Source organism: Pan paniscus, chromosome 21, assembly GCF_029289425.2.
Source record: "Pan paniscus chromosome 21, NHGRI_mPanPan1-v2.0_pri, whole genome shotgun sequence".
NCBI classification, from domain to species: domain Eukaryota; kingdom Metazoa; phylum Chordata; class Mammalia; order Primates; family Hominidae; genus Pan; species Pan paniscus.
In genome coordinates, this window is record NC_073270.2 from 67,503,977 (window position 1) to 67,531,919 (window position 27,943).

At 52.1% G+C, this 27,943-nt stretch overlaps 1 protein-coding gene and 1 long non-coding RNA gene across 4 annotated transcripts in view; one reads left to right on the plus strand and one right to left on the minus strand.

Annotated features, from left to right (window-relative positions):
- CDH4 (cadherin 4) overlaps positions 1–27,943 on the plus strand; it is a 712,793-nt gene that overhangs the window by 494,902 nt on the left and 189,948 nt on the right. For all 3 annotated transcript variants that reach the window (XM_034947466.3, XM_034947467.3, XM_063601128.1), the window contains one exon: positions 15,206–15,432. In XM_034947466.3, coding sequence (XP_034803357.1) covers positions 15,206–15,432 — 227 coding nt within the window. The remainder of the gene's footprint in view (positions 1–15,205; positions 15,433–27,943) is intronic.
- LOC129394933 (uncharacterized) lies at positions 20,945–26,744 on the minus strand. The gene is made up of 2 exons (XR_008622340.2): positions 26,610–26,744; positions 20,945–25,804 (listed from the first exon to the last, which is right to left on the minus strand). It is a non-coding gene; the product is annotated as an uncharacterized LOC129394933 (long non-coding RNA).

A 27,943-nucleotide genomic window follows, 5' to 3' on the forward strand; every position in this document is an offset into this window, starting at 1 on the left:
CTAAAACTCTGCTTGAGTTTGTCTTTCAAGGAAGGGCTCAAGGGCCATGTCTTGAATGAGCAGGAAAGGGGAGTGCCAAGCAACATGAGGCTCGTGAGGGTGGGGAGTGGCAGAGCCAGACGCCCCCAGGTGAGCACTGGCCCACCATGCCCCAGCGGTGGAACCTCGGGATACGGGGCAGGATACCTGTACCTCAGTTTCCTCTTTGGGAAAATGGAAGGAACATGACCTTCCATATAGGTTTGTGTGGGTTCTGTAAGAGAATGTGCTCCAAGTGCCCAGCAGGATGTCTGAGCAGACAGTATTGAATGAACGGATGAATGTATGAGTGAAGATTCAGGAAACACTGGTTCATGTTGGTTCATGAAATGTTAGTTCCAGATAGTCAGTAAAAATGTGACGTTTTTAAGAGTTCTAAAAATTACTCGCTCTTCTCCACACCGTTAAATGGACTCTCACAGCCTTGAATGAGAGAGCAAAAGTCCCAGCAAGGCCACCCCCTCCAGGTTCCCAAGGAACACCCCTAGCCATCAGGACACCGCTGGCCCTGGGAGAGAGGGACAAAGGGCTTTCCTCCCTGCAGTGACTCAGGGTGGCAGCGGTGCCCCGATGTCCTGGCCAATGCCGGGAAGAATGTCAGTCTCCAGCCATCCTCGCCCATGTGGGAATGACAAGCGAGGCTTTGCCCATTAGCCCTGTTGCTCTGCGAGTGCTGACTGCAGCGTGTTTTGACAAGAGGCCCTGGCATCTCACAAGCCCAGGAGTCCTCGGTGCATGGCGCATTGGTGGCTGGATTTGCCACTATTGTTCTCTGCTCACTCCTGTGTCGGCGTGAGTGGGAGGACTTCATTAGCGACATCGCCCACATCAAGAGCCACTGTGCTTCGTTCCAGTGGGCACCAGTAGGACCGGCTAATGAGGCGCTCACAGCTCAGTTTCTACGGCCACTGTGGAAAAGAACTTTTGTGTAAATACCTGCCTCAGAATGTGGCCCTTCCCTGCTGCCCCCTCTTCTGTATCTCCCAATACACCTGCACCTTTTTTTCTTGAACAGAGAACTGTTAATTAGTGCCAGAACCTAGAGAAATTCCTCTCTTTATATAGGCTCAGATCCCTTTCACGACGTAAGGCTCTGTCGCCAGCAGGGAGCTGCAAACAGGCTCGCTCAGGTCCTTTGAGGAGCTGCGTCTCCTCTTGGCAGAGTCTCTGGTTTGCACATAGCACCATAAATATTCAACAAAGACGTGGAGACGATGAGTGCAAGTTTTGGGGGACAGGGCCACACCAGAGAGTGTAAGGCACACACTTGTTGCCATGTTGGCTGGCTTTTCTTAGACAGGAAGAATCCCATGGTATTTTCTCATCAGCGAGAGATGCAGTGTCCGTGAGGATGTGAGATTACAGCGTTGGATGCATCAAGAAGAAAAGCCAGAGGGAGACACAAGTTTAATATTTCCTGCCATAAATGAGATGGCAAGAGAGAGGTTTCACTGTTTTACTTTATAATGGGATTTCTAACATTCTGGAGACAGAGTGTTTTGTTTTCTTTGGAGAAGGTACAGCTGATAGATAGTGAATATCCATTTCTTAATAGACTTTGGTTTTTAGAGCAGTTTTAGGTTTATGGGAAAATGGAGCAGGAAGTCACCCGCCTCTCCCACTGCCAGCTTCCCCTGTTGTTAACGTCTTGCATTCGTGTGTTGCATTTGTTAGGACTGACGGACAATGGAAAAATAACATGTCAGTACCGATGCGTTATTAGGACACAGTCCAGGCTCCAGGAGGGCTCTGTCTTGGTGTGGCGGATTCGTGGGTTTGGACAAATGCATGGTGGGTTTGGACCAAATGCATGGTGACACGGAGCCACCACTGCGGACCTCACAGTGCTGCTTCCCTGCCTGAAAGTCCCCCATGCCCTCCTGTTCATCCCTCCCTCCTCCCACGGTCCTTTCACTGTCTCTGTGGTTTTGCCATTTTCAAAATGTCATGGAATTGGAATCCTATGGGTATGCAGCCTTTCAGATGGGCGTCTTTCACTTAGCAACATGTCCTTAATGCTCCTCCATGTCTAGGGGCCTGATAGCTCATTGGATATCCATTTTTGAAGCTAAGGGAAATGGAACTTGTGCATTTACCCCATTAACTTTTCTCAAGCACTTCCTGGGTGCCAAAGTCACTGGTTGGAAGGTGCCAGAGACCCCGGTGAGGAAGGCAGGCCCAGTGCCCGCCAGCCCCAGGCCCACAGACTGGCAGGAGGTGGCCGGCAGTTTCAGGCCCTGCCTGTGCTTGGAGCCAGGGTGAAGCCAGCCAGGGCAACCTGAGCAGCCGTCAGTGGAGACACTCGACTGCATCCCTGTGACTGCAGGAGGGACAGGAGCAGATGAGCCTTCCAGAAACGCCAGATCTACTTGCTCTGTGAGGCAGAGATTGGTGCTGGGGGCAGGGCCTGGCTGGGGAGACCGCTGGGCCGTGCAGGCAGCGGGCTGAGCCAGGCAGCGGTGTCTGGGATGGATTGGGTCGGGCAGGATTGGGGTCGGGATGCATTGGGTGTCCAGGTGGGGTATCCAGGGGCTCCGGCTCCTGTGTGGAAGGTAGCATCCCTTCCTGTGGCGGCTCCAGGGGAAGGAGCAGCTGAGGGGGTCTCAGGCAGCAAGGGTGTGCTGCGTGGTGAGCCCAGAGACCTCACCCTGGGGTCTGGAGTTCAGGAGAAGGATCTGCACTGGGAGATGTCCTGGGGCCCATCACGGCAGGGTCCTCTCATCTGCAGAGCATGAGGGTGCTCGAGTCCCCCCCTCAGCCCTCAGCCCTGCCCTTGGCTCTGCTCAGGCCAAACAGTCGTGCCGCTTGTGGTGTGTCCCATTCCGAGGGTCTCCTGAGGGATTTTGGCCTCGTGACATTCTCCTCACCCCCCGGGCCCCCGGCGGCCCCTCACACGTGCTCAGTCAGGTTCTGTGTTCCCGCAGCACCCTTCCTGACCGCCACCCTCCTAGATGGCTCTGCGCCCAGCCCTGCAACCCTGCATGAGATCCCTGCCACCCCACAGGCGTCTGCTCAGTCAGGATGATCTCTTTGGAAAGTGCACACTGTCCCATCACTCACTGGGCAGGGCCCATTGGGTGCACCTGGAGCCTGGGCAGGTCCCTCCCGGGTGGGGTGAAGCAGAGGCTTCAGGGCAGCCTCAGCTCCTCCACATCCTGCTGCTCAGCAGATTCCTGAGGCAGCTGCATGTTTGTAGAATCGGAAAAGCGCCGTTTCCAGCGGGACGCCTCCTGCCAAGCCCAGAACTGCGCAGGTGGGTTGGGATGGGCAGGCCCTGTGCAGACGCTGCCACATCATCTGGGAAATGCTCCCTTGGTTTGGAGACGTGAGTGAGTGGCTCGTGGGGTAGAAGGTTCTCAAACTGTTGCAGGTGTCCTGGCACCACGGGGGTGCGGCTGTTCCTCCGCCCGACTGTCACCCCCACGAGGACTCGGGGGCTGCACAGCCTGGCGGGGATGCCTCTACTGGAGGGTGTGTCCCCTGGGATGAGCAACATCAGAACCCAGGTTGCCCCACCTGCACGGTCCCCCTACCCACCCACTCCCCTTAGGAGATTCTCCTTCATCAAGAACCTGAGCCAGCGCCACCACCTTCAGAAACCTTGGACTCAGACTCTGTCCTCTCTCTCCCTCCTCCTCAGCCTCCTCTCCCCTCTGGGAGCTCCTGCCGCAGTGACGGTGACTCACTGCTGGGCTGGTTCACTCCAAAGTGGCTCGAGTGCATTACTCAGGTCTTTGCAATAACCCAAGATTTTTCTGTGTACAAAATATGCATATGCGTTTGCCTCCCAGCAGCATCTTTCATGGGAGACAGTGGCTTCCTAGCAAGTCCTGGTTAAGTGACGGACATGAACACTGAGATATTCCAAACCAACACTCAGTCTCTGCACTGCCTCAGGGAAAAGGAGCTTTTGGAGTTCAAGTCCCGGCTCTCCAACCTACAAGTGTGGAGGTGACCGCGTGCCTTGGAATCAAATCCAGAAATCGTACTGGGGCTCCTGGAGCCCACAGGCACTGCCCCATCCCTCCCTGCCTCCTCCTCGCTCCCTTCCTGCCCCCCAGTCTCCTCCCATCCTCAGATACACTAAGCATGCCTCAGGACCCAGGGCCTTGCACTGTCTGTTCCCTCTGCAGAGAATGCTCTTCCCTCAGGCACCAACACAGCCTTCCACCTCTCTTCATTCAGGTTGGCCTATTGGAGAGGGGATGCCTCCCTCCAGTGGCTCCATAACACTACCCCTACCTAGCCAGGCACGTCCAGCTGCCAGCTCATCACGCATGGTCCCCCACTAGACAGCTTCCTGGGGGAGGACCTCGGTGTCCACCGCTCGTCCCCCACGCCTGTGAGAGTGCTCATAGGCGATTCTTGAATGGATAAGTGGGAGAAAGGAAGAGGCTGGAGGTTGGAGATGAGCCCCCCACCCCATGTCCCTGTGTTGCCCGAGGCTTTGATGTCTCAGGGCATCTTGTTCCATTTCGGGCATCTCAAAGCAGAAGCTGAATGTGGCCTCCGCCCTGTGCCACGTGTGCTGGGAGCCCCTTCAGCACCAGCTAGAGTGACCAGCTGGGGGCCTAATTCTCCCCCTCTAGACCCCAGCTCCCACCTCTGAAAACGGGGGTGCTCTGGGCTGTGTGGGGGCAGCAGGTGTGAGATGACGCATGGACAGGAAAGCAGTGGCCCAGGGCGAGGTGGGGAGGTCAGGAGAGGGTGGGAAAGAAGAAGGGCAGTCTCCTGGGACGCTAGGTGCTCAGTTGCTACCGCTGCTGATGTCGTTTAAGAGGGTCTTTGGTTGTTTCAAGGGAATTCTCTATGTTCCACGCAGAGCAAGTTCCGGGCAGTGGCAGCCATTTACATGCCCAGGGGTCTGCAGTTGTGGTCCACGCCCACCAGGCTGGATCCCAGCTTCTCCCATCACCCTCATCGCACTCACAGCCGCCGCTCCCAGTGGTTCTGTACCTCCAGGCCTTCACACGTGCTGTTCCCGCATCAAAGCACTCTTGCTCCGACTTTCTGGGGCTGCTCCCCCGGTCACAGAGGCCTTGGGATGGATGCTTCCTCCCCCACAGGCCCTCTGCTCCCTCATCTCCCCTGCTGTCCCTGTCACAGTGAATTTGTTCATGGGCCGGCCGCCTCATGGTCTTCCCACCACACTACATGCCACGTGGGCTGACTGCCCAGCACCCAGGACGGTACATAGGGAGGAAATGGGTACATGATGGATGGATGGATGGATGGAAGGAAGGAAGGAAGGAAGGAAGGAAGGACACAGAGAAAGAGAAAGAGAGAAAGAAAGGAAAGAAGAAAGAGAGAGAGAGAGAAAGAAAGAAAGAAAGAAAAAGAAAGAAAGAAAAGAAAAAAAGAAAAGAAAGAGCAAGCTGGCAGCCTCTGCTGGTTGAACCTGAGGGTTTGAAACTCACCCTCTCCTCAGCACGGTCCCAGCTACAAGCTCACCTCTGGCTCATTGGATCTTTCTCAATTCACCTAACAAGAAAAACAATAAAAAGGTGTGTTTTGTAACTGCAGCACCATTCTCCTGCATGCCCGTCTTGGGGAGACACAGCCTGCTGCGCCCGTAAATGTCAGCAGGCTCCTGCCGCAGAGGAAGCGGAGCGCATGTCACTCAGGGCTGGTTCCCAGCGCAGGCTGTCTCCTGGCCCCTTTCACAGAGAAGCCATTAGACAGATGGGGGTAAAGGGTTAACCCGGAAGCCTCCTAATGAGGGGAGCTGCCGGCTCCTCTGTGGGTGCGCGATGCCGAGTCTCCACAGAGGCTTTGGATCCGCATCACCGCACCCGTCACTGCCGTGCACGCGTGAGACTGGGGGCTGGGGGGAGATGTGAAGTCACACGCTAAGAAAATTATTTCCTTCATCTTGGAAAAACAAAAGAAGCCGGGCTCTGCTGTTTAGCTGAGGGTCTAATTGTGACTGCTACACGTAATCCTCGGAGTTCAGAACTGGCCCAAGCCTGGGCAGGGCCCACTGCACACTTCCCAGGCTCAGAACGGGGAGTTGTTGTATGTGAGGTTTGCACCAGCTGCAAGCTTTGTGAATACACACAATTCAAAGAAAAGCACCGTGGCAGTGCGCTTGTGACATGCTTTGCATTGGGGCATCTACTACACAGGATCTGGAAGTGCCCAGAGCCCCAGACGGGGAGGGATGGCCTTGGTTGTGACTCGGCCCCGCATGGTGCAGGGATTCAATAAGGGTGTGGGAAACTGTTTGAATAGTGAGAATTCATCCTAAAAGGTAGTTTTCCTTCAGCAGGTTGAGTTTCCCTATCACCCAAACAAGGGGCTGGAGTAGATCATTTCCAAGGCCCCTCCCGGCCTGGCATGCTGCAGGCTTGGGGCTGTGGGGAGCTCTGGAGACTGAGCTAAGCCTCAGCAGTTTCTCCCTGTACCGCCGGTTTTCTCTGTCCCCACCCAGCACGTGGACACAGCGCACACAAAGCGCGCACAGTCACACGTATCAACCTGGGCAGATATTCAAGAACCTATGAATCTCCCTCCTGAGTCCCCAGGGCTGAGGCCCAGCGCAGACGATAGCCCCTGCTCCCGAGAATCTCCCTGCCCTGGGTGGGCCTCGGGCAGGCGCCTGGTGATGGCTGTTGCTCTGCGGCCCCTCCCTGTGGCCCCTCCCGGCAAGCACCATCGTCTTCCCCAGGGACAGGAAAAATGACAGAGGGGCCAGAAAGAGAGAGGAGTTGTGGAGGAGGGACCCTGCCCTGGGCTGATCTGGAGATCTCTGTGGGGAGAGGAAGCTGTGGCCGGCCCTCGGGACCCACTCCAGGGAGATGGGTGAGACTCAGGATGCAGTTGGGGCCCCGTGGGCACAGAGCTCAGGAGGACTCCCCCGTCTCCCCAGCAGCTGGAATTAGGGACCCCAGAAGCTGCTTTTTTAAAACTGATGTAAAATTCACATAACGTAAATGTCCCCGTTTTCAGGCATACAATTCAGTGGCATTGAGCACATTCAAAATGCTGGGCCACTGTCACCCCAAGGGAAACCTGGTCCCCATTAGTGCTCACTCCCCCACCCTCCTCTGTTTCTTGCACCCCCCTGGTGGGCAGAACCTGTGGCAGGTACAGGAAGGTGCCTGCAGGGACCACAGCCCAGCCCAATGCAGACCCCAAGGGGCTCCCCAGGGACTCGGGGACCAAGCACAGGAAACCTGGGGGGCCACAGGGACCCTGAGGTTCTGCCTCCCGGCCAGTGCCTTCAGGGCCACTGCGGGGACTGAGGCCGCATCTGCCCCCTCCACTGGACCCCATGCTCCCTGACGATGGTGCCCAGGGTTGGGGCTTCCCCATGGCCTCCATGGCTAACGGGTCTTTGCTGCAGGAATGGAGGAATCGACTTCCCTGACATTCCTCACTTCTTTCTTCTTTCTTTTCTCCTTTTCCTGGCTCTTGAATTTCTCTGTCCCCAGCAGACGTGTCTGAGAGCATGTGCATGCAGCGGGGGCCACAGCCTTCTGCCTCGGGAGCTGTGATCCTCTCTGCAGCCAAATATTGAGGATGTGCTTCTGAAGCCACCGCAACGACCTTCTAACTCCACTCCCGAGTTGTTTGCAAGGCTAGGAAAGGCCGTAGCTCTCTTAACATTGGGCCCTAAAGGGGGTGTCTGGGTGTGGCTTCCACTCAGGACACCCCCTCAGTCCCAGAGGCTGCGGGACCTCCTGGGAACTCAGGGTGCCCCCCACTCCTGTGCAGATCTCTGAGCCTTCTTGCAGTCACCAGGTCAGCAGCCTCCATGCAACATCTCCCAGGCCAGTCCCCACCCCGAAGGTGCAGGTCATCTCGCTGGCCGAGGGTCTTCCTGACACCATGCTGTGTTCATTCTTGTCACCTCAGCTGCCCCTGTTCCGGTCACACCAGCTCTCAGGTCCTGGAATTCCTCCCTTCCTCTGCCCCAGGACCTTTGCAAGTGCCATCAGCACTACCAGGAATGTGCTCCCCACCTGAGCCTTCTCTGGAACCTCATTCCCCAGATGTCCATGGAAGGGTCCTGTTATCAAGGAAGCCCTCCCCATCTGTCCACCCAGCCTGGGTCAGGCTCTCACAGAACCTGTGTCTTCCTTGTAGAGTGCCGCACATCTGATGTGATGACTTGGTTAATGTCTGTCCTGCCCCACACTCTCAGCTCCACTGGCAGTCTCTGTGTCTGGTGTCTGCTGACTGGTGGTATCAGTGATATGTCATGCGAATGGATGAAGGGGAGAGGGAGGGAGGAAGGAAGGAGAGGGAGGGAGGGAGGGAGGGAGGAAGGAAGGAAGGAAGGAAGGAGAGAGAGAGGGAGAGAGGAGCAAGCTGCCCTTCTTCAGCTGTGCATATCCAGAGGCGCATTCACGACAGGCGGGGTCCCTTCTTAGGGGAGCAGGATTGGCGTGAATCCTGGGAGATGGAGCCATCATGAGATCACCCGGGGCGGGGGCCACAGAAACTCCATCCACAACACAACCAAGACCAGGGCGACAGAGGGAGACTAAGGCCCACATTCACACTGCCGAAGACGTGGGTGACAGGCGGGGGCCAGCCGCATCCCAGCCCGGAAAGGGGAAGGGGAGACCGGACCACCCTCAGCCTGTGCTTTGCTCTACAGCTGCCAGGAGAAGGTCGAGGGGCAGGAGGTCGCCCTGGGACGAGTCCCAGGCTGTTGGATTCTCTGGTGTGCAGCCCTTCCTGGGAAGGTTTGCCTCGGCATTCGTTGCTCCTCGCATTGCTTGGATGGCTTTGCAGATCCTGCTGGATGCTAGCCCTGGGGGCTGAACCCTGCCTGGCATTTGGTCATATTTCAGAGTGGGCAGCAGAGGGTGGTCCCTGGAGGATGAAAGATGGAACAGCTTCTGTTCTCTGGTGTCTTCTCAGAAGAAAACATGGGCTTTAAAATTAAATCCATCTTGTCCAGAACAGGAGGCCAGTGGTATGGGGCCAGGTTGCCCAGAACCTCAGAAGCTGTTGACCCCACACCTTGGGGTGAGGAGAGGTTGCTGAACCCCAGCAGAACAAGAGATGGATCCCCACAGGCTCAGAATCCCAAGAGCCAGCTGGCCACAAACACCCTGCACGGCTCCCCATCCCACCCCAGGGACCCCCGGCCTGACTAGGGCCCTTGTGTGACCCCACTGCAGCCTGGAGGGCTTGGCCATCCGTGCTGTCATCACCCGGCCACTGACTTCCCTGGCCTCAGCCTGTGCAGTTCCCGGCAGACCCCAGTGTTCAGTAAGTGTTTGTGGGATGGACGACCTTGACCTTGTGTGACCTTGGCTGGGTGCCTTGCTCCCTGGTGCCATGTCCATGCCACTGAAGGATGTCACAGGGCATACTGGCCAGAGCATAAGGACAGCAGCCGACATCCACCCAGTGCCTGCCCTGTGCCAGGTACTGAGCAAAGGGATCAACATGCTACCTTTGTCCCCCTCCCCGAGTCCCTGCCATCACTCCCATTTCACAGAAACAAAGACTGTGCTCAGAGAGGGACCACCGTTCCTCAAGGTCACAGAGACAGGAGGCTGTGGTTGGTGTTTGCACCCCAAGACCAGGGTAGGTGTGCGCAGGGCTGCTGGTGCACACCCGCCTTGCTGGGCACATGCACACCTGCCCCACAGCGCATGCAGCGGGTGCTGGGACCCTGAGGTTCCATGCCTGTGGCTCCGGTGTGAGGACAGCAGGTGTTCCCCTCCCTACCCTCCGGGGCCCACCTCCTTGGGGCAGGCAGTGCCGGGCCTGACCCCAGGGCCCAATCCTCTGTGCCACCTCCAGCACCGGCTTCGGGGTCTGCAGCAACCACCGCCAGGGGGACAGAGGCAAGGGAGGCTCCGACTACATGTTTAAACAGTTAGATTTAATTTCTCTCTGGATCCTTCTGTCTCTTATCAAGTTTGTTTAAAACTAATGGAAGTAATTAGCAAACCATGGAGAGATGCGTGCGGCAGGTAGCGGCTGTGGGTACCAGGCACCAGGCAGTCCCGTGTCGGCCGAAGATGGAACAGGTACCCTCCTCCCCAGGAGGATTTCCCTCTGTGGCACCTGCATTTCCTCACAGGTGTTTTCTCCCCCAAGAAACAACTCTTTTGTCCCCCACAGTTCTTTCTGGGGCTGCAGTATCCCTAGGGGCCAAGGCAGCAGGCTGGTCTGCGGCTTCCCTGCAGAATCCCTGCATCCTGAGGCAGAGGTGGGGGCCAGCACCCCAGCAGGACCTGAGGGGCCATAGCCTTGGAGATTCCTCGGAGGCATCGCCAGGGGTCCAGTTCACACATCAGCTGCAGAAGGCTCCCTCAGGATGTGCAAGTCAGAAGCTCCCCACACCACACCACCGCCCCCATCCTCCACCAGGCTTGGCATCCTCCCAGCCTCAGGAAGAACCAACCCTGCTGGACGAGGGTGACAGATCCCTGAAGTCGGGCGGCAAACCCCGCTCCTCCTCTCACCACCTTGACGAAGGCGTGAAACGTCCCTGAGGCTCAGCTTCCTATCTGCAAAATGGGCCAGTTCTGCTCGCCAGTGCTGCCTTCCCGTGCCTGGCAGCTCACCCGCCGCGTGGAGGCTGCAGGGGCTGGGACAGGACGTGTGATCTGCATTGTGTTCGCAGAGGCAGCTTTTCCAGGCATTGTAGGTGTTTGCTGGTACATCGAGGGAAAAGTTTTCTGGGAATCCATTTGGATGTTAGTTCTCTCCTGAAGACTAATAGAGAAATTGGAAGATCAAAAACAAATACATAAGAAAACTAAACTTCCAGCCGGGGTGCTGCCACTGGTCACTCGCCTTCACGCCTGGGCGGCTGCTGGCGCAGTCTCCTCTGGGGGCTGTTTCCCATGGGGAGGGAGTTGCGGGGGATCCCGTGAAGATTCTGGGCTGAGCACAAAGCAGGACAGAAGCCCCCTTTCTGCCCTCAGCCTGATGGGAGCCCCGGACCAGCCTGGGGAGGCTTTGCCCCTACTTCACACTGACCAGGTGCCTGATGCTGTCCGGTCCCAGGACAGCAGCCCTGACCTCAGCACACTCACCAGTCCTGGGGCGGGAGACATGAGAGGACATGGGAATCCCAGGTACGAAGCCAGGGAATGAAACAAAAATAGGTGATGTGAGGGGAGGGGTAGGGCAGGTTACAGGTTTCCATGGGAGCCAACATCCCAGCCAGGCCTGAGCTCTGGGCCAGAGCCAGCTCTGCCAGAAACCACCAGTTACAACCTCTGTGTCCAGTCTGCAGAGTCCAGAGTGCGGGGCCTGCATGGGGCTGAGGCACCAGGTTCCTGCCTAGAGGAGGGTGAGTGACAGCGGGCTTGGAGCCCAGGCCCAGCTCAGAAGGTAAAACTGGAAGGACTGCCCACGGCTGGCCAGAGCCAAGGTTCAGGCAGACAGCAGGCCGCTCCCGGCCGCTGCAGAGGCGAGGGCAGCACAGGACTCCAAGCGCCCACAGAAAGTTCTATAAGCAGCCAGGGGCCTCTCCAGCCGACGCCTCAGGCTCAGCCTCCAGCCACATTCATAGAGAGGCAAAGCAGAATCCAAATAAGTCTGTGCCAGGCAACACCGTCAGGAGCGTCCTCTCTGCACACGGGGACCCTCAGTGCATGCCGACACCAACACATACATGGGCACTTTTCTGTTGTCCTCCTGGAATGCATTTAACCTTGCAGAGACAGGCGAAGACTCCAAAAATTAAAAAGGAAGCAAAAGGAAGGAAGCAGGTTGAAGAGGAAACAAAGGCGAAAAGTAGAATGGAACGTGCTGAGGTTAGTAAATGTCTCAGCATTGTTAGAAAAGCCGGCTATGGTACTGCCTCTGAGCTTCCCAGTAGCCTAAGTGAAGAGGGAAACCATTTTTAGGCAATTCACAAGGAAAGACAAATAGGATATGGGGAGGAGTCCCCATCCCAAGACCTCAGACATGTCTCCCTTGAGGCTGCCCTGCACACTCACTTGCCGTTTCTATAGCATGGCAAAGTGTTAGTAACATTCTGAGTTGTGTTCACAGGTACCCACATTTCACAGAGTTTCCAAACAGAGTGTTCATACATTCAGTGCTAATGTTCTGTGAATGCCCCTGGTGTCTCAGAAGACCTGCCTTATTGCTCTTTCCTTATGAAAGAGGCCACAGCCTGGTGGGGCACAGGAGCAGGTATTGAAGGTTCTGAAGCTCCTTTCTTCTCCTGGAAAGCAGGTCCCCCCAACAACTGGGGTCTCTGAATGACCCCCCCATCTTCCAGGCCTCTCTCCAGGAGGGTGTGGGCCAGCACCATTTGCGTAACCGTATCCTGACCTTTGTCCCTTGGGCTGCTTCCTTCTCTACCAGTGACAACTCCTGTTTTCCTCCTGCTTCTCTGCGGCTGAGGACTCAGAATCACAAATGCTAGTGGGCTGAGTGTTCAGACACAGAGGTTGTGTTTGGAGCGGAACACCCAAGTTATGGTTAGACCAAAACAGGATGTTGGGACTGCATCTTGTCACAAAGCCCTGGAGCTTTCTCGTGATTGGACGGGGCCTGTCAGACACAGACGGAAAAGGCATAAAGATCTAGGAAGTTGCCGGGCACAGGGGCTGACGCCTGTAATCCCAACACTTTGGGAGGCCAAGGCGGGTGGATCACCTGAGGTCAGGAGTTCGAGACCAGCCTGGCCAACGTGGTGAAACCCTGTCTACTAAACATACAAGAATCAGCCGGGCATGGTGGTGCGCGCCTGTAGTCCCAGCTACTTGGGAGGCTGAGGCAGAAGAATTACTTGAACCTGGGAGGCGGAGGTTGCAGTGAGCCAAGACGGTACCACTGCACTCCAGCCTGGGCAGCAGAGCAAGACTCCGTCTCAAAAAACAACAACAACAACAAAAAAAAATCTAGAAAGCCAGTGTGCAGGGGCCCTGGTGCAGTCCCCCGGGCATCACTTCCCCAAGCCACCCACGGAGCTGCCTTTGAGGGCACTGTCATCAGTTTCATCCAGGATCTCTCCGTCAGGGAACGCCTTTCACCTGCAAAGTCCTTGGTTCACATGGCCGACGCCACCGCTGTTTCCTGCCTGGTCATTCAGACGGTGGTGGCCCACTCATTCTCAAAGCAGCTTCGATGCTTGCCTAAGATGTCACCAAAGCTGTGTGCCTGTACTTTTTTTTTTTTTTTTGAGACAGAGTCTCGCTCTGTTGCCCAGGCTGGAGTGCAGTGGCGTGATCTCGGCTCACTGCAAGCTCCTCCTCCCAGGTTCACGCCATTCTTCTGCCTCAGCCTCCCGAGTAGCTGGGACTACAGGCACTCGCCACCACGCCTGGCTAACTTTTTGTATTTTTAGTAGAGACGGGGTTTCACCGTGTTAGCCAGGATGGTCTCGATCCCCTGACCTCGTGATCCACCCGCCTCGGCCTCCCAAAGTGCTGGGATTACAGGCATGAGCCACTGCGCCCAGCCTCCCAAAGTGCTGAGATAACAGGCAGGAGCCACCGCGCCCAGCCGTCTGTACTTTTTTTTAACTACAACACTGTGTTTAATCCTGAAGACAACACAAACCCTCCTGCTGCTGTCCAATTGCATTAGTTTTATTAGGAATTTGCTTTTAGGGAACAAAGGGGCTTGTTTGTGTGTTTGTGCTCATCTCTCAGCAATCACAGTGCTGTCATTTTTATCTTTGTCAGTGACAATCAGATGTCAGAAATGATTGATCCACTAAGTTGTTGCTGATTTTCATTTGTTTACCATTGGGCAAACAGTACTATAAAAGCAGTTTGGAATTTTCCTGTCACTTGAAAAAAAAAAAAAATGTAATGATTCCGTCCTTAGAGGGGGAACAGGTCCGGGGAGCCACAGCAGACCCTTGCCTGGGTTGATCCTGTCCATCAGAGGAGCCACCGGGGGGCTCTGGAGTCTGGAAGTTTCATTGCTCTGTTGAACCAGACAGGGTGGAAATGCTTGGTGTCATCACATTTAAAAACATTTTCACATGAAAATGTTTCACATGAAACCCACAAGTAGGAGGTGCCATTGGCTGGGAAGATATCTAAAGTGAACTATTGAGAAGAGGGAACAGACACGTTATTTATTCTTTCAAGGCAGGCAACAGTAAAAGGTGAATGCCAGGGGAAAACACTTTATCTAATGTAACAGTGAGTCGCTTTTTTTGGTTTCTCGAATAAATAGTAATTAAATCATGTAAGCTGTGACAGCAAAATTGCTTGAAAAACCAATCCTCCCACCATAATTGCTTAGATACCCACATTTTTATAAATACTAGGTAACTTTATCCGTGGCTTTTATCAGCAGAATGTGACACGGACTGTGAGTGCGTCGTAATTTACCACGGCTGTAGGTGACAGTTGCAAAAGCACACGTCTAAAAAATGCACTAATGTGTCCGGATGAATCTGCGCCTCTGGAGGTGTCTTTTTCTGCAGCAGAATTAGAGATGGCCATGGTGCTGGAGCCGTGAAGGGAGGTTGGCATCCTGGTGCCTAGTAGTTAATGTTTTGGAAGCGAAGCAATGCTCAGCACCCAGCGGTATCAATAGACTGTCTGCCTTCAACTCTGTTTCCAGTTCACCAAGAAAGCACTTGGTGGGGCCAGGGTCTGCCCTGGCCACACCTGCCTAGCCCACCCCAAGGCCATTTGCAGGCATCAGGTCTGGCTTAGTAATAAAAAGGACCAGAAACACAGCAGAGCCGAGTTCTGCTGCCAGAATCCACCTGCCGTGGGGGAATGGTCCCCAGATGCCAGCTCTCTCTTGCTCCTTCCTTGTACTTAGCCTTCTTGGAGTGGAAAAACAGGTCCATTAGGGGCTTCACAGTCTCTGCTGGCAGGAAGAAGATTTGCATAGGCAAGAGTGGGGGGAACTGAGGGAATATTTTTGAGGTGGAGAATACCCACTGTGCCGCTCACAGACTCTGGCTGAATTCGGAGATAACAGCGGCAAGGGAGAGATGCGTTTGCAGAAGGGAGTGCAGCTGTGTTGTAGATAGAATGGAAGCTCGGTGTTGCTTTTTTTCCCTCACCTTTTTTAAAGGCCTCTGGCTAATTCTCTAGGGGTTGAGATAAAACACACCACCTTCTCGGGAGGTGGAGAAATCAGTGCAAACCTCATGCCCCTCATGCCCACTGGGGGCCTGTAGGGCATCCTGCGTGGTTGCTGCCATTGTTACCACCCTTCTGCTGGCCAAGCCGACCCTGACTCTCTCCCCCTCCTCTTGCAGTCAAGTTCAGCAGCTGTGTGGGGACCAAGGGGACACAATATGAGACCAACAGCATGGACTTCAAAGTTGGGGCAGATGGGACAGTCTTCGCCACCCGGGAGCTGCAGGTCCCCTCCGAGCAGGTGGCGTTCACGGTGACTGCATGGGACAGCCAGACAGCAGAGAAATGGGACGCCGTGGTGCGGTTGCTGGTGGCCCAGACCTCGTCCCCGCACTCTGGACACAAGGTAAGGTGTGACCGCCCGGGTCTGCGCTGGAGTTTAGATGACCTAGTTCCTCCTGCAGGCCCTGGGCAGAGCCTCTGCCAGGGCTCCCACAGGACAGACAGTCACCTCCTCCTCGGGCTGTGCCACTCAGGCCATTGCCAACCAAGCACCCCTGCCCTCTGCACTGACCTGAGGCAGGGCCGTCATTGCGGGAAGGCCCCCTGGGCAGGCACACAGGCCCCACACTCAGGTTCAGACACTATGCCACGGTCTTGTCACTCTTCATATGTTTTTGAACAAGGGGCCCCACATTTTCATTTCAAACTGGTCACTGCAAATTCTGGAATCTCTCCTACCTCCCGAAGTTTGTAGTCCACCAGGCCCAGGGCGTTCTGAAGCCTGGAGGGATGAGAAGCAAGCGGAGGATGTGTGGTTGGAAAGGAGCCAACCAGAGAGTGGGGAGGCGATGGAGAGAATAAGAGAGAGGAAGGCAGGTGCAGGGAGACAGCAAAGGAGAGGGAGAAGAGAGTGAGAGAGGGATGGGGAGAAAGAGAGAAGAGAGGTAGAGAGGGACAGGAAAGGAGAGGAAGGGAGAGGAAGAGAGGGAGAGAGAGAAGGAGGGAGAGAGATGGAGAGAGGTGAAGGGAGAGAGAAGGAAAGGGAGGGAGAGGAAGAGAGGGAGAGAGAGAAGGAGGGAGAGAGATGGAGAGAGGTGGAGGGAGAGAGAGAAGGAAAGGGAGGGAGAGGGAGAGAGACAGACAGACAGACAGCTTCACACAGACATAAAACATCTGCTCTTCAGGATCCCAGCTGCCCTCCGACTCTGCCTCCTTCTAACCTGGCTGCCTGGCTCACCCGGGTGACAGGGAGGGGCGCCTTCACCATGCCCTGTCCTGAGGCTCCCTTTCTTCCTGGCATATTCCAGCAATCCAGCACCAGGCTCCTGAACAACCTGTGTTCATCCCCAGTTCTAGCTGTTAGGTTCCCCGTGCCTGATGGGGAAGTGGCCAGGTCCCGTTCGCCTTGAGTGTCCTGGCGTTGGTTGCAGCCACTGCGCCAGCCTTCAGGTGTGGAGGCTGCTGAAGAAGCTGCAACCAGGCGGCCTGTGGGAGAGCACTAAGGAAGGCCAGCCTGCAGGTCCAGCTGTTGCAGCTGCCTGCCTGAGGGGCCCCAGTGGTGGAAAGAATGTGTGCCAACCCCTCCAGATCCCCCCAGTTAACATGAGGCCGCTATGGGGTCATTTGAGGTACGGTGAGCAAAGGAAATCACCACGCAAGGCGGCGGCCACTAGCAATCATGGGCACTCCCTCGGAAAAGGGCCCTCGGGAAGTAAAGCGTTAAGCAGAGGCAAGCAGATTCCTTTCCGTGGGTTTCCCAGAACCTCATGACTCACGTGCTGTGTAAGCCTCTGAGTGGGACCCAGTCTGCAAGTTTCCCCAAACTGTCTGACCAAGGAACCCTTCTCCATGGAAAGCTTGCAAGACAGGTGTGCCAAGGAACCCACTTTGGGAAGGGAGGGACCTGTGTCTTCTTCTGACTTGTTTCTTAGATGGAAGTGGAGGTGGTTTAGGTTAGAAAAGAGAAAGTGTGACTCAGGTGGACAGTCTTCACTGCATGATGAGCTGACCCCACGGGGGAAGGAGGTCTTGAGAGTCCTCCCGAGTGTGTTAAACCAATCAGCAGAGCACACCTCTAACGGCAGTGGCCCCCAAATCATGAGCCCCACCTGTGAGTCCTGACGAGTCTAGGACGGTGTATGTCATTTTCCTTCTTCCCTGAGTGATTATTACAAGCCACGCCCTGGTGAGCAAGGCAGGCCCTTGGACAGCCTGGGGACCCTGTCCCATGGGGGTCCCTTCCCTCCCGGAGCTGTGCTGGGACACTGACAGGCAGGGACTTTCATCCCCATCATGCCTGTGACTTCCAAGCTGTCCCCAAGTCCCCGATTGTGAGCTGAGAGCAGAGCCCCTGAGAGCCTTCCAAGGCTTCCGATAAAGGCTCTAATTGAAAATATAATGACACCTTTTCTTGGGCATGTTAATGAAGCGATTTCAGATTTAATCCCCCGATCCTCTGCAGAAGGGGCAGGCCCAGCTGTGGTTGCCGCTAGACAGTCCCCGTGGGAATGCGCCTCGACCCACACCAGGCTGGCGCAGGAAGCACCCAACCAGCGGAGCAGGGGACACTGAATTCTTGCCCCAGGCTCAGCGCACCCTGGGGAGCCCAGATGTTAAACCAGGCAGCAGAGCGTGCCTCTAACAGCAGTGGCCCCCAAATCGTGAGCCCCACCTGTGAGTCCGGCGTATGTCGTTTTCGTACTTTCCTGAGTGATGATTACAAGCCACGCCCTGGTGAACAAGGCAGGCTCTTGGGCAGCCTGAGGACCCTGTCCCATGGGGGCCATGGGGTCACTGTGGGGCACAGCCCTGAGTCCCTGAGACATGACTGTTGCAGGGCACAGTGGGCAGTCTCTGCAGCCCAGGAGACCTGGTCCTCCAGCGCTTTTGTTGCCAATGGTTCCTCTCCTGACTTTCTAGCACCCACTCAGACCTTGCCCCAAGTGGTGTAGGCTCATCTAACCTCTCCACACCCCTGGAAGTGGGTGCTGTTACATCATGGATGAGGGTGCTGAGCATGTGACCACAGCCCTGTGCTGCACGGGAGAACTGATGTGTGGGGAAGGAGTGGAAAAGGACTTTGCAGGTATGGCAGAGCCCGGCATGGCACAAGAGCAGCCACCCAGGGTGTGGGTGCACGGCGAGGCTTCTGCGACTTACTGGCTGGGTGTTTTTGGAGAATTCACACAACTTTGAGGTGAACTGCTCTGGAGAATGGGAAAGTAATGCTACCCATGTCCCAGCCAAAGGGTGCTGGTATTTCATGAGGTTATGGAGGTCAGGAGGTGGAAAACAGCAGCGCATATGGCTGTCATTGCCTGGTTCCAGGCTTCACAGTCCTGTGTCACAGTGCTGGGCCTCGCCAGGTGGCATGGGGGCAGGAGGAGGCAGGCAGAGAGTGGGGGTCACTGTGGGATGCTGGGCCACCTGGTTGATGCGCCCTTACAGAGCGTGATGCCAGCCTCTATAGATGATCAAGGTGACACCGGATTGCTGGTGTCCTGGCCGCCTGCCAGAAGCAACTGTGCATCTTCCCCAGTGTGAACTGTCACCCAGGCCTTCAGCTGTGCCCATCTCCTTTCGTATTCAACATCCAGCACTCGGTCTTATGACTGGGCACACGAGGAGGGACAAGACATAGAAAGAACAATCGAAAGAAGAGGCAGATAAGAAAGGACCCACAGGGGCCGGGCGCGGTGGCTCACGCCTGTAATCCCAGCACTTTGGGAGGCCGAGGCGGGCAGATCATGAGGTTAGGAGATCGAGACCATCTGGCTAACACGGTGAAACTCCGTCTCTACTAAAAATACAAAAAAAAATAAAATTAGCCGGGCGTAGTGGCAGGTGCCTGTGGTCCCAGATCCCCAAGAGGCTGAGGCAGGAGAATGGCGTGAACCCAGGAGGCGGAGCTCGCAGTGAGCCGAGTGAGCCACTGCACTCCAGCCTGGGCGACAGAGTGAGACTCCGTCTCAAAAAAAAAAAAAAGACCCACAGAGGCTCCAGAGCATGGGGCAATCAGAGAGATTTTACACTAACTACACTTACTATCTTTAAGCAAATTAAATAGAAGACTGAGAGATAATTAGAAGGTATAAAACAGAATTCTTAATTGTTGGGCAGTTTGGAACTGAAAACTAAACCAAACAAAATGAAGAGCTCAATGGATAGCTATATCTGCAGATTTCACATAGGTGAAGAATTAGTGAAGCAAAATATATCAAAAACATTCGTGCTCTAAAGCGTGAAGAGATACACAGAAGGAAAATACAGAAGCAACCGTAAGAGATATTAGAGAAGCAGTAAGAAGGTCTAACGTGTATATTTGCAATATGAGGGGGAGAGAGAAAATGGGGCAGAAGTAATATTTGAAAATATAGTGGCAGAAAATATTCCAAAACTGATAACATTCATCTAGGCATGGATTCAAGAAGCCCTGTGAACTCTATGCAGGAGAAATATTTTTTAAAAAACAGCACCTGGATGCTTTATAGTAAAATAGTTAGAACCCAAAGACAAAGAGGAAATCTCAAAAGCAGACAGAAAAGGCAGAATTCCTTTGAGGAAGCAACGACTAGGAGGCTGACTTCTCCGCAGGAGCTGGGGCGTTGTGTGGGGGTTGAAAGACCGTTCCATTCCATGCCATTGAATGATTTCTTTTTTTTTTTTTTTTTGAGACAGAGTCTCGCTCTGTTGCCCAGACTGCAGTGCAGTGGCGCAATCTCAGCTCACTGCAACCTCCACCTCCCGGGTTTAAGTGATTCTCCTGCCTCAGCCTCCCGAGTAGCTGGGATCACAGGTGTGTGCCACCATGACCAGCTAATTTTTGTATTTTTAGTAGAGACAGGGTTTCGCCGTGTTGGCCAGGCTGGTCTGGATCTCTTAATCTCGTGATCTGCCTGCCTCGGCCTCCCAAGGAATGATATCTTAAAAGTGCCAAAAGAAAATAGAATTCTGTCATCCAGTAAAACTGTCTTTCAAGAAGTAAAGTTGAATGAAGAGAAACTGAAAGCATCTGTCCCAAATGATGTTCTTCAAACAAAAATAAAACAAGTTGAGGTGAACACTCAGAAATGGAGGAAAGAATGAAGAGCTGGGAAAAGGCCAAGAACACAGAAAAATACAAATGAATCACAGCAGTGTAATGTTTCATGGGTGTAAACAGAGAACTCGAATTTACATAAAAAACTGCATAAACTTTGAGAAGGGATAAATGGAATCAAAGAGATAGAAGTTGATCGCATTTTTCTCAAAAATGATGGAAATAACAAATTAATATTACTCCTAAATAAGACGAAAATACTTGTTATAAAGTCTTTAGAAAATCACTAAAAGAGTCATAAAAGTCTGTAAGTAGTAACGTAATAAAAGGAAAAAATAGAATAATAAAAATTATCAAGCCAAAAAATGCAAAAAAGAGAAATGAAAACAGAATAGATGGGCTACACATTTCTCTTTAAGTAAGATGGCAGATTTGCAAATATATTTGTAATTCTAACAAATGAAAATATATTTTGTTGTAATTTAAAAAATTGATGGATAAAGATAAATCCAACTATATGCAGTTTGTAAAAGATATATCTAAAAGGTATAAGGCTAAAGGTTAGCAGTAAAATCCTAGAGAAATAAATACCATGCAAGTACCAATCAAAAGGAAGCTAGTGGACTCTGTTAATATCAGATGAATAGAATCTGAGGAAAAAGCATTCTATTCAAGGAGGAACACTTCATAATGATAAATAATTCACCAAGAAGATACAGGAATCCTAAATTTGTGTGCACTTAATAATATGACTTCAAAATATTTAGCCAAAATTGATAGAAATAAAAGGAGAAGTAACTATGCAATCAGTGGTCAATTTTAACAAAATTTCTTAGCAAATAATAGAACAAGCAGAAAATATCAGTAAGGAAATAGATTAGAATCACACAATTAACAGGTCTGGCTTTACTGAGACATATAAAAGCACAGAAACCAACCACTGCTAAATACACATGATTTTTAAGTATAGACAGAACATTTACAAATATTAACCAAGCAAGTCCCAACATACTTCATAGCCTTCAAGCAATTCTCAACATACTTCAAAGGTTTAAAATCAAAACATAGTTTGTTTTCTTAACTCAGAGCAAGTAGGCTAGAAATCAATAACAAAGAACATAACTGGAAAATCCCCATAGATTTAGAAGTTAAGTAAAAGCCTTCTCATTAACCTTTGGGCAGGAAAAAAAAATCACATGGAAATTAGTGAATATTTTGAACTGAGTAATAAAACTACTGGGATGTAGCTAAAGTCATGCCCAGATGGAAATGTTTAGCCTTAAATGCATATATTACAAGATAAAGAAGGCAGAAAATTGGCTGGGCGTGGTGGCTCGTGCCTGTAATCCCAATGCTTTGGGAGGCCAAGGCAGGTGGATCACCTGAGGTCAGGAGCTTGAGCCCAGCCCAGCCAACATGGTGAAACCCCGTCTCTACTAAACATGCAAAAGTTAGCCAGGCATGGTGGCATGCCCCTGTAATCCCAGCTGCTCAGGAGGCTGAGGCAGGAGAATTGCTTGAACCCAGGGGGGCAGAGGTTGCAGTGAGCTGAGATTGCACCACTGCACTCTAGCCTGGGCAACACAGCAAGACCCTATCAAAAAAAAAGGGGGGCAGAAAATCAACAATCCAGGCATTCATCTCAAGAAACTATAAAAATAACTGAAAATGAGACCCAAAGTCTAAAGAAAGAAATTGTTAAAACAGGAGGAGAAAACAATGAAACAGAAAACAATAGAAATAACAAAATTGGTCCTTTAAACTACAAGGCTGATCAGACTGAGCAAAAAGAAAAGGTATAAACTGCAACTAATCCTTATCAGGAATGAAAAGATGACATCATGACTAATCTCGTGGACGTCAGGAAGATCATTTGGGGATATTATATACAATTTATACCAATACACTTAAAAATATACATGAAAAGGATAATAGTATAGAAATATACACCTTACCAAACTAACATAAGAAAAAATCCTGCACTGTTTTATTGTTACAAACAAAACTAAAATCCTTATCACAAAGAACTGTCCACACCTGTTGGCTCCACTAGTAAGTTCTACCCAAGCTGTCAGGAAAAATTAAAACAAATCTTACACAAACCTATCGAAAGATTACAAAAAGAGGAATTGCTCTCCCAAAGTTTTGTCCTCCCAAATCCTTATAGGGAGGATACACACACTGGAGGTACAAGCCAATGCAGTAAGGCAAGAAAAAGAAATTAGAATAAATAAAACTGACACTATTTGTAGCTTATATGATTATGAATGTTAGAAAATGTAATCTGTCCTAAAAGAACCTGTCCTAAGTTACTGGGACTCATGAGTAAGGTTAGCAAGGGTGCTGGATGTAATAGTTGTACTTCTATGTACCAGGAATAAATCCTTAGAAAATAAAATCTGAACTAGATCCCAATTACAATAGCATTAAAAACGATCATATAACTGGGAATAAATCTAACAAAAATGTACAAGACTTCTTACATTTTGTTGAGAAAAATTAAAGAACTATAAAAATGGAGGGATATGCTGAGCTCATAACTTGGAAGGCTTATGTTAGAATATTGATTCTACCCAAAGTTGCCATAGAGTCAACACAACCTCAATAAAAATTCCAGCAGATTTTTTGTTTGCTCGTTTCGGGAAGAGTAAAGAGCTGACTTAAAATTTTTTAATGGAAATGGAAAGGGCGAAGGTAGCCTAGAACAAGAAAAAGATGGGAGGACACATCCTTCCAGACAAGTTGTTGGGGCTGTCCTGTGTGCTACAGGATAGTAAGCCAGACTCCTGGCCTCTACCCACTAAACGCCAGGTAAAGCCCCATAACCTCCATATGCAACCAAAGCTCTTTCCAGCCACTGCCAAATGTTCCCTGGGGGGCAAAACTGCCCCCTTTTGAGAACCACTGAACTACAGCCATTAAAATGGTGTCATTTTGAAGCAAAGATGATTAGATAGACACTTGGAACAAAAATAACGAGCCCAGAAAAAGACATGTAATGTTTTTAAAAATCAGCTTCATGGATGTATAACTCTCATACTACAAAATCCACCCAGTTCATCTTTACAATCTGATGAGCCTTGTCAAATGCCCAGGGTGCAGACGCTTGATTTTTTATTATAAGAGCAGTGCTGTAGAGCAGGTGCCAGCATGCTGTAGCCCACAGGCCTTTTATGGCCAGCAAGCTAAGACTGGTTTTTACATTTTTAAATGGTTCCATTTTAAAGGGTTATGTAAGTACCTATACGATGTCCTCAATTTTGCCCCTTAACCTGAGATGCCTAAAATATTTACCATCTGGCCATTTGGGGGAAAGTTTGCCCATTTCTACAGAAACAACAGAGGAAAGACTGTCTTTTCAATAAATGATGCTGGGCCAATGGGGCATCTTTAAGAAAAAAGTAAAATGACCCCTACCTCACACCACAACCAAAATCTATTTGAGGTGGACTGAAAACCTAAACAGGAAAGGCAAAGCAATGCAGCTGGGAGTGAAGTGACCCCCGGGTGTGGAAAGCTTCCTCGCACATGGCATGTGAAGCGTGAAACATGGGAAAGAATGATCACTGGACTTTATTAAAAATAAGAACTTCTGCCAGGTGCGGTGGCTCACGCCTGTAATCCCAGCACTTTGGGAGGCCAAGGTGGGCAGATCACCCAAGGTCAGGAGTTCGAGACCAGCCTGGCTAACATGGTGAAACCCTGTCTCCACTAAAAATACAAAAATTAGCCAGGCATGGTGGTGCACACCTGTAATCCCAGCTACTAGGGAGTCTCAAACAGGAGAATCACTTGAGCCCGAGAGGTGGAGGTTGCAGTGAGCTGAGATCATGCCACTGCACTCCAGCCTGGGCAACAGAGCAAAAGACTGTCCAAAAAAAAAAAAAAAAGAACTTCTGATCATCAAAACATATATCTTAAAAATGAGACAATAAGGCAGAGTCTGGGAAAGGACATTTGCAGCACTCGTATACTCTTGATAGGAGTGTACAATGGTACAAACACTTTAGACAGCAATTCAGAATTACTATTAAAGTCAAATATACATATGCCTCGTTTTTGGTATGCCCATAGCCGTATAGGCAGGTAATACCAAGAACTCTGTACGGGACGTTGAGAGAAATCTTACGCATAATCACCAAAAGCTGGAAACAACACACATGCCCTCACCATTGCAATGAGTTAATAAATTGTGGTGGGCTCCTAAAGTGGAATATTATACGGCAGTAAAAGTGGACAAACTGCAGCTAGAAGCAAGAAAGCCACCGAATCTCACAAACAGACCAAAGAAGGAGAGCAGGCAGGTGCCCGGCAGCAGGAACACGTGTCAGCCGAGTGACCGCACTCCCATGAAGTCCAAATTCAGGTGGCACTGAGGTGCAGAGTTACAGTCGGTTGAGGGTTCCTTTCAGGGGGCAGCAGGAAGCCATGCTGGGGGACACCAGAGGGTGGGAGGGAGTCTTGTGGCAAGACAGGTGCTCATTCTGCCATCATTTTTTTAGCTGGTGTTCTGTACGCTGTTGTACTTATAGTCTATTACTCACAATTTAATTTTTTTAAACAAATGCATGCAGAGGGCTACCTAACTGTGTTTAGAGAAGGTGGGAGTTCTGATGGGGGCACGTGGTGAGCAAGAGTTCTGCTGGCAGAAGGTTCTGGAGAAACAAATGGCCTCCTTCAAAGCATCAGTTTACAGAGCGCTGGGAGTCCCAGGGCAGTGTTTATTGAGAGGAGCCTGGAAGCAAATTCTGCCAGGGCAGGCGCATGGGGACCCCTAATTTCCTGGTTCTGTAAATTTCACTTCTCTTATGTTGAGGTTTCTTCAAGTGCCGCCTCCTCTGTCCATTATTTTAGTGACTCTGTGGAGTTGGGTAAAACTGACAGCTTTACAGTTAGATGAACCATAAAAATTTGGCAACTTTTCTCCTTCTTTTGTCGCCCTCTCTTAGCAACTATTTAAAAGCAGCCTTTCTGTGGGCAATGCAGGCAGTGCTGGAATCTGGAAGAACTGTTTTTTGGTGCAGTCTTGCAGGAAAGCTGATAGCAATTCAATTAGGAAATGCAAATGAGGTCACATATTTCCCACCGGAGTGCTGAGTCACCCCTGAGGAATCAGAGCAATATTCCAGCCTCACAGGAAACACTGGAGACCAAGCTCTCACCCAGTTGTCATCTGACTAGCTGCTGCAGCACTGAAAAGTGGCAATAGGACCTGTGGGTATCGTTTGCAAAAAAGAAACTGTTGTTTATGAAGCTAATATTGTATCTTCTAGCACACGTCAGCGTTTATGAGGATAAACTCGGCCAAGCAATGTCCCACGGCCAGGCAGGCCCAGGCACTGACCTGTGGACTTTCCTGGGTGTTTCTGTCCCCCCAGGTCCTTTGGGCTGAACTATGTCCCCTAAAATTCAGGTATTGAAATCCTAACCTCAGAACATGATTTAACTCGGAAATAGGGGGTTTGCCGATGTAATTAGTGAAGAAGAGGTGATTAGCGTGGGCCCTGATGCAATAGGACTGTGTCCTTATAGAAGGGGAAATTTGGGCACAGACAGGCACAGGGAGAAGTCCTGTGAAGATGAGGCAGAGAGCTGGGGGATGCCTTCAAAAGCCAAGGATCAGGGAAGATTGCGGCACCACCCGGAGCCAGGAGAGACGCCCAGAGCAGATTCTCCTGCACAGCCTCCCAGGGACCAGCGCTGCAACATCTTGATTTTGGACTTCTGGCCTCCAGAGCTGTAAGGGAATAAATCTCTGTCTCAGCCCACTGGCTTGTGGACCAGAGCCTTTCAGCCGAGGTGGAGACTCAGATGGCAGAGTGCAGACAGACCCCAAGGCATCCCCGAAGGCAGGGAGGAGTGTCCCCAGCCAGGGGTCCCGCCCAGGGCTCCAAATACCCCTGAATCCTCTTGATGCAGCCACTCTTCCCTCCAGGGCTGTTGAGGACAAGTCCCCGCCCACGGCAGCCCTCAGATCGCTCTGCTGCTACCCAGGCCCTTCCACTGCCCCTGCTGTCCCCCTGCCCACTGCAGGCTCCACAGGGCTTGGGGTGTCCCTGGGGAGAGGAGGGATGAGGAACGGGTGCCATTCGAAGGGCAGCAGCACACAACAGGTGCAGGCACACTGCCCGGAACACCACACACACGGTGCACGGCACACACACCACACACACGCCCCACACACACCACACACCACACACACATGCCCCACACACACCACACACCACAGACACACACGCCCTGCACACACTATGCACACCACACACACAGTGCATGCCACACACACCGCACACACACCACACATACACGCCCCACACACACTACACACACCACACACACAGTGCACGCCACACACACCACACACACGATGCATGCCACACACCACACACATGCCCCACACACCACACAGTGCACGCCACACACACCACACATATACCCTGCACATACCACACACAGAGTGCGTGCCTGTATTAGTCCGTTTTCACACTACTGATAAAGACATACTCGAGACTGGGAAGAAAAAGAGGTTTAGTTGGACTTACAGTTCCACATGGCTGTGAGGCCTCAGAATTACGGCAGGAGGCGAAAGGCATTTCTTACATTACAGCAGCAAGAGAAAATGAGGAAGAAGCAAAATGAAAACCCCTGATAAACCCATCAGATCTTGTGAGACTTATTCACTATCACGAGAATAGCACGGGAAAGACTAGCCCCTGTGATTCAATTGCCTCCCCCTGGGTTCCTCCCACAACACGTGAGAATTCTGGGATATATAATGTAAGATGAGATTTGGGTGGGGACACGGCCAAACCATATCAATACCACACACATACACACGCCCCACACACACCACACACACAGTGCACACCGCACACACACTGCCTTGTAACACCACACACATAGTGCATGCCACACACACACACGCCCCGTGCACACCACACACACCATACACACAGTGCACGTCACACATCACACACACACACCCCGTACACACCACACACACACACCATACAGTGCACGTCACCGACCACACACACATGCCCCATACACACCACACACACCATATACACAGTGCATGCAGCCCACACCCACACACATGCCCCACACACCACACACACGGAGCATGTCACACATGCCCCGCACACCATACCACACATAGTACATTTCATACCACATACATGAATCGCATGGACATACCACATACATGGCACACACTACATGCCACACACACTACACACATATACACACCACACATACACATACACGGCACACCACACACACACACCACACATCTACATGTACACACGCTCTACACAGTACACACATGCGGCTACATGAAACACATGCGCGGATGTTGCACACTCACACTGATACCAAACTCAGTCTGAAAAAGAGTTCTGTGTATGGTCAGCAACAAAGGACCCGGCACTTCACAGGGTTGGATGCGGCCACCCAACTGCATCACCCCAGGCTCACTTGGGGTGTTCACCACGCCCAGCCCGTGCCCCCCATGCTCACGTTCCCACAGCAGGGCAGGCTGCGCCACTGTGTCCACTGTGGGCTGAGCTCTCAGGCCTTCTCCTCTGCACGTTCTGATGAATCACAGACAGCCTAAGAGCACATGGAGGAGGCGCGGGCTTCCTTAGCGTGAACGCACCCCCTGGGCTGTGGTGCGAGAGCTCAGAGCAGGATGTCTGGAGTCTGCATCCTGGGCCTGCACCTGAGCTCCTCTCAACCCTGGCCAGGGGCTCGGCTTCTCCTTGCCTCCGATCTGCATTTGTATGCTGCGGGCTGTGGGACCGTCACAGAATGAGAGGGGTTGCTGAGCTGTGGAGGTGGGGCCCACAGGCAGCTGTTAGCAAATGTCAGGTGTGTC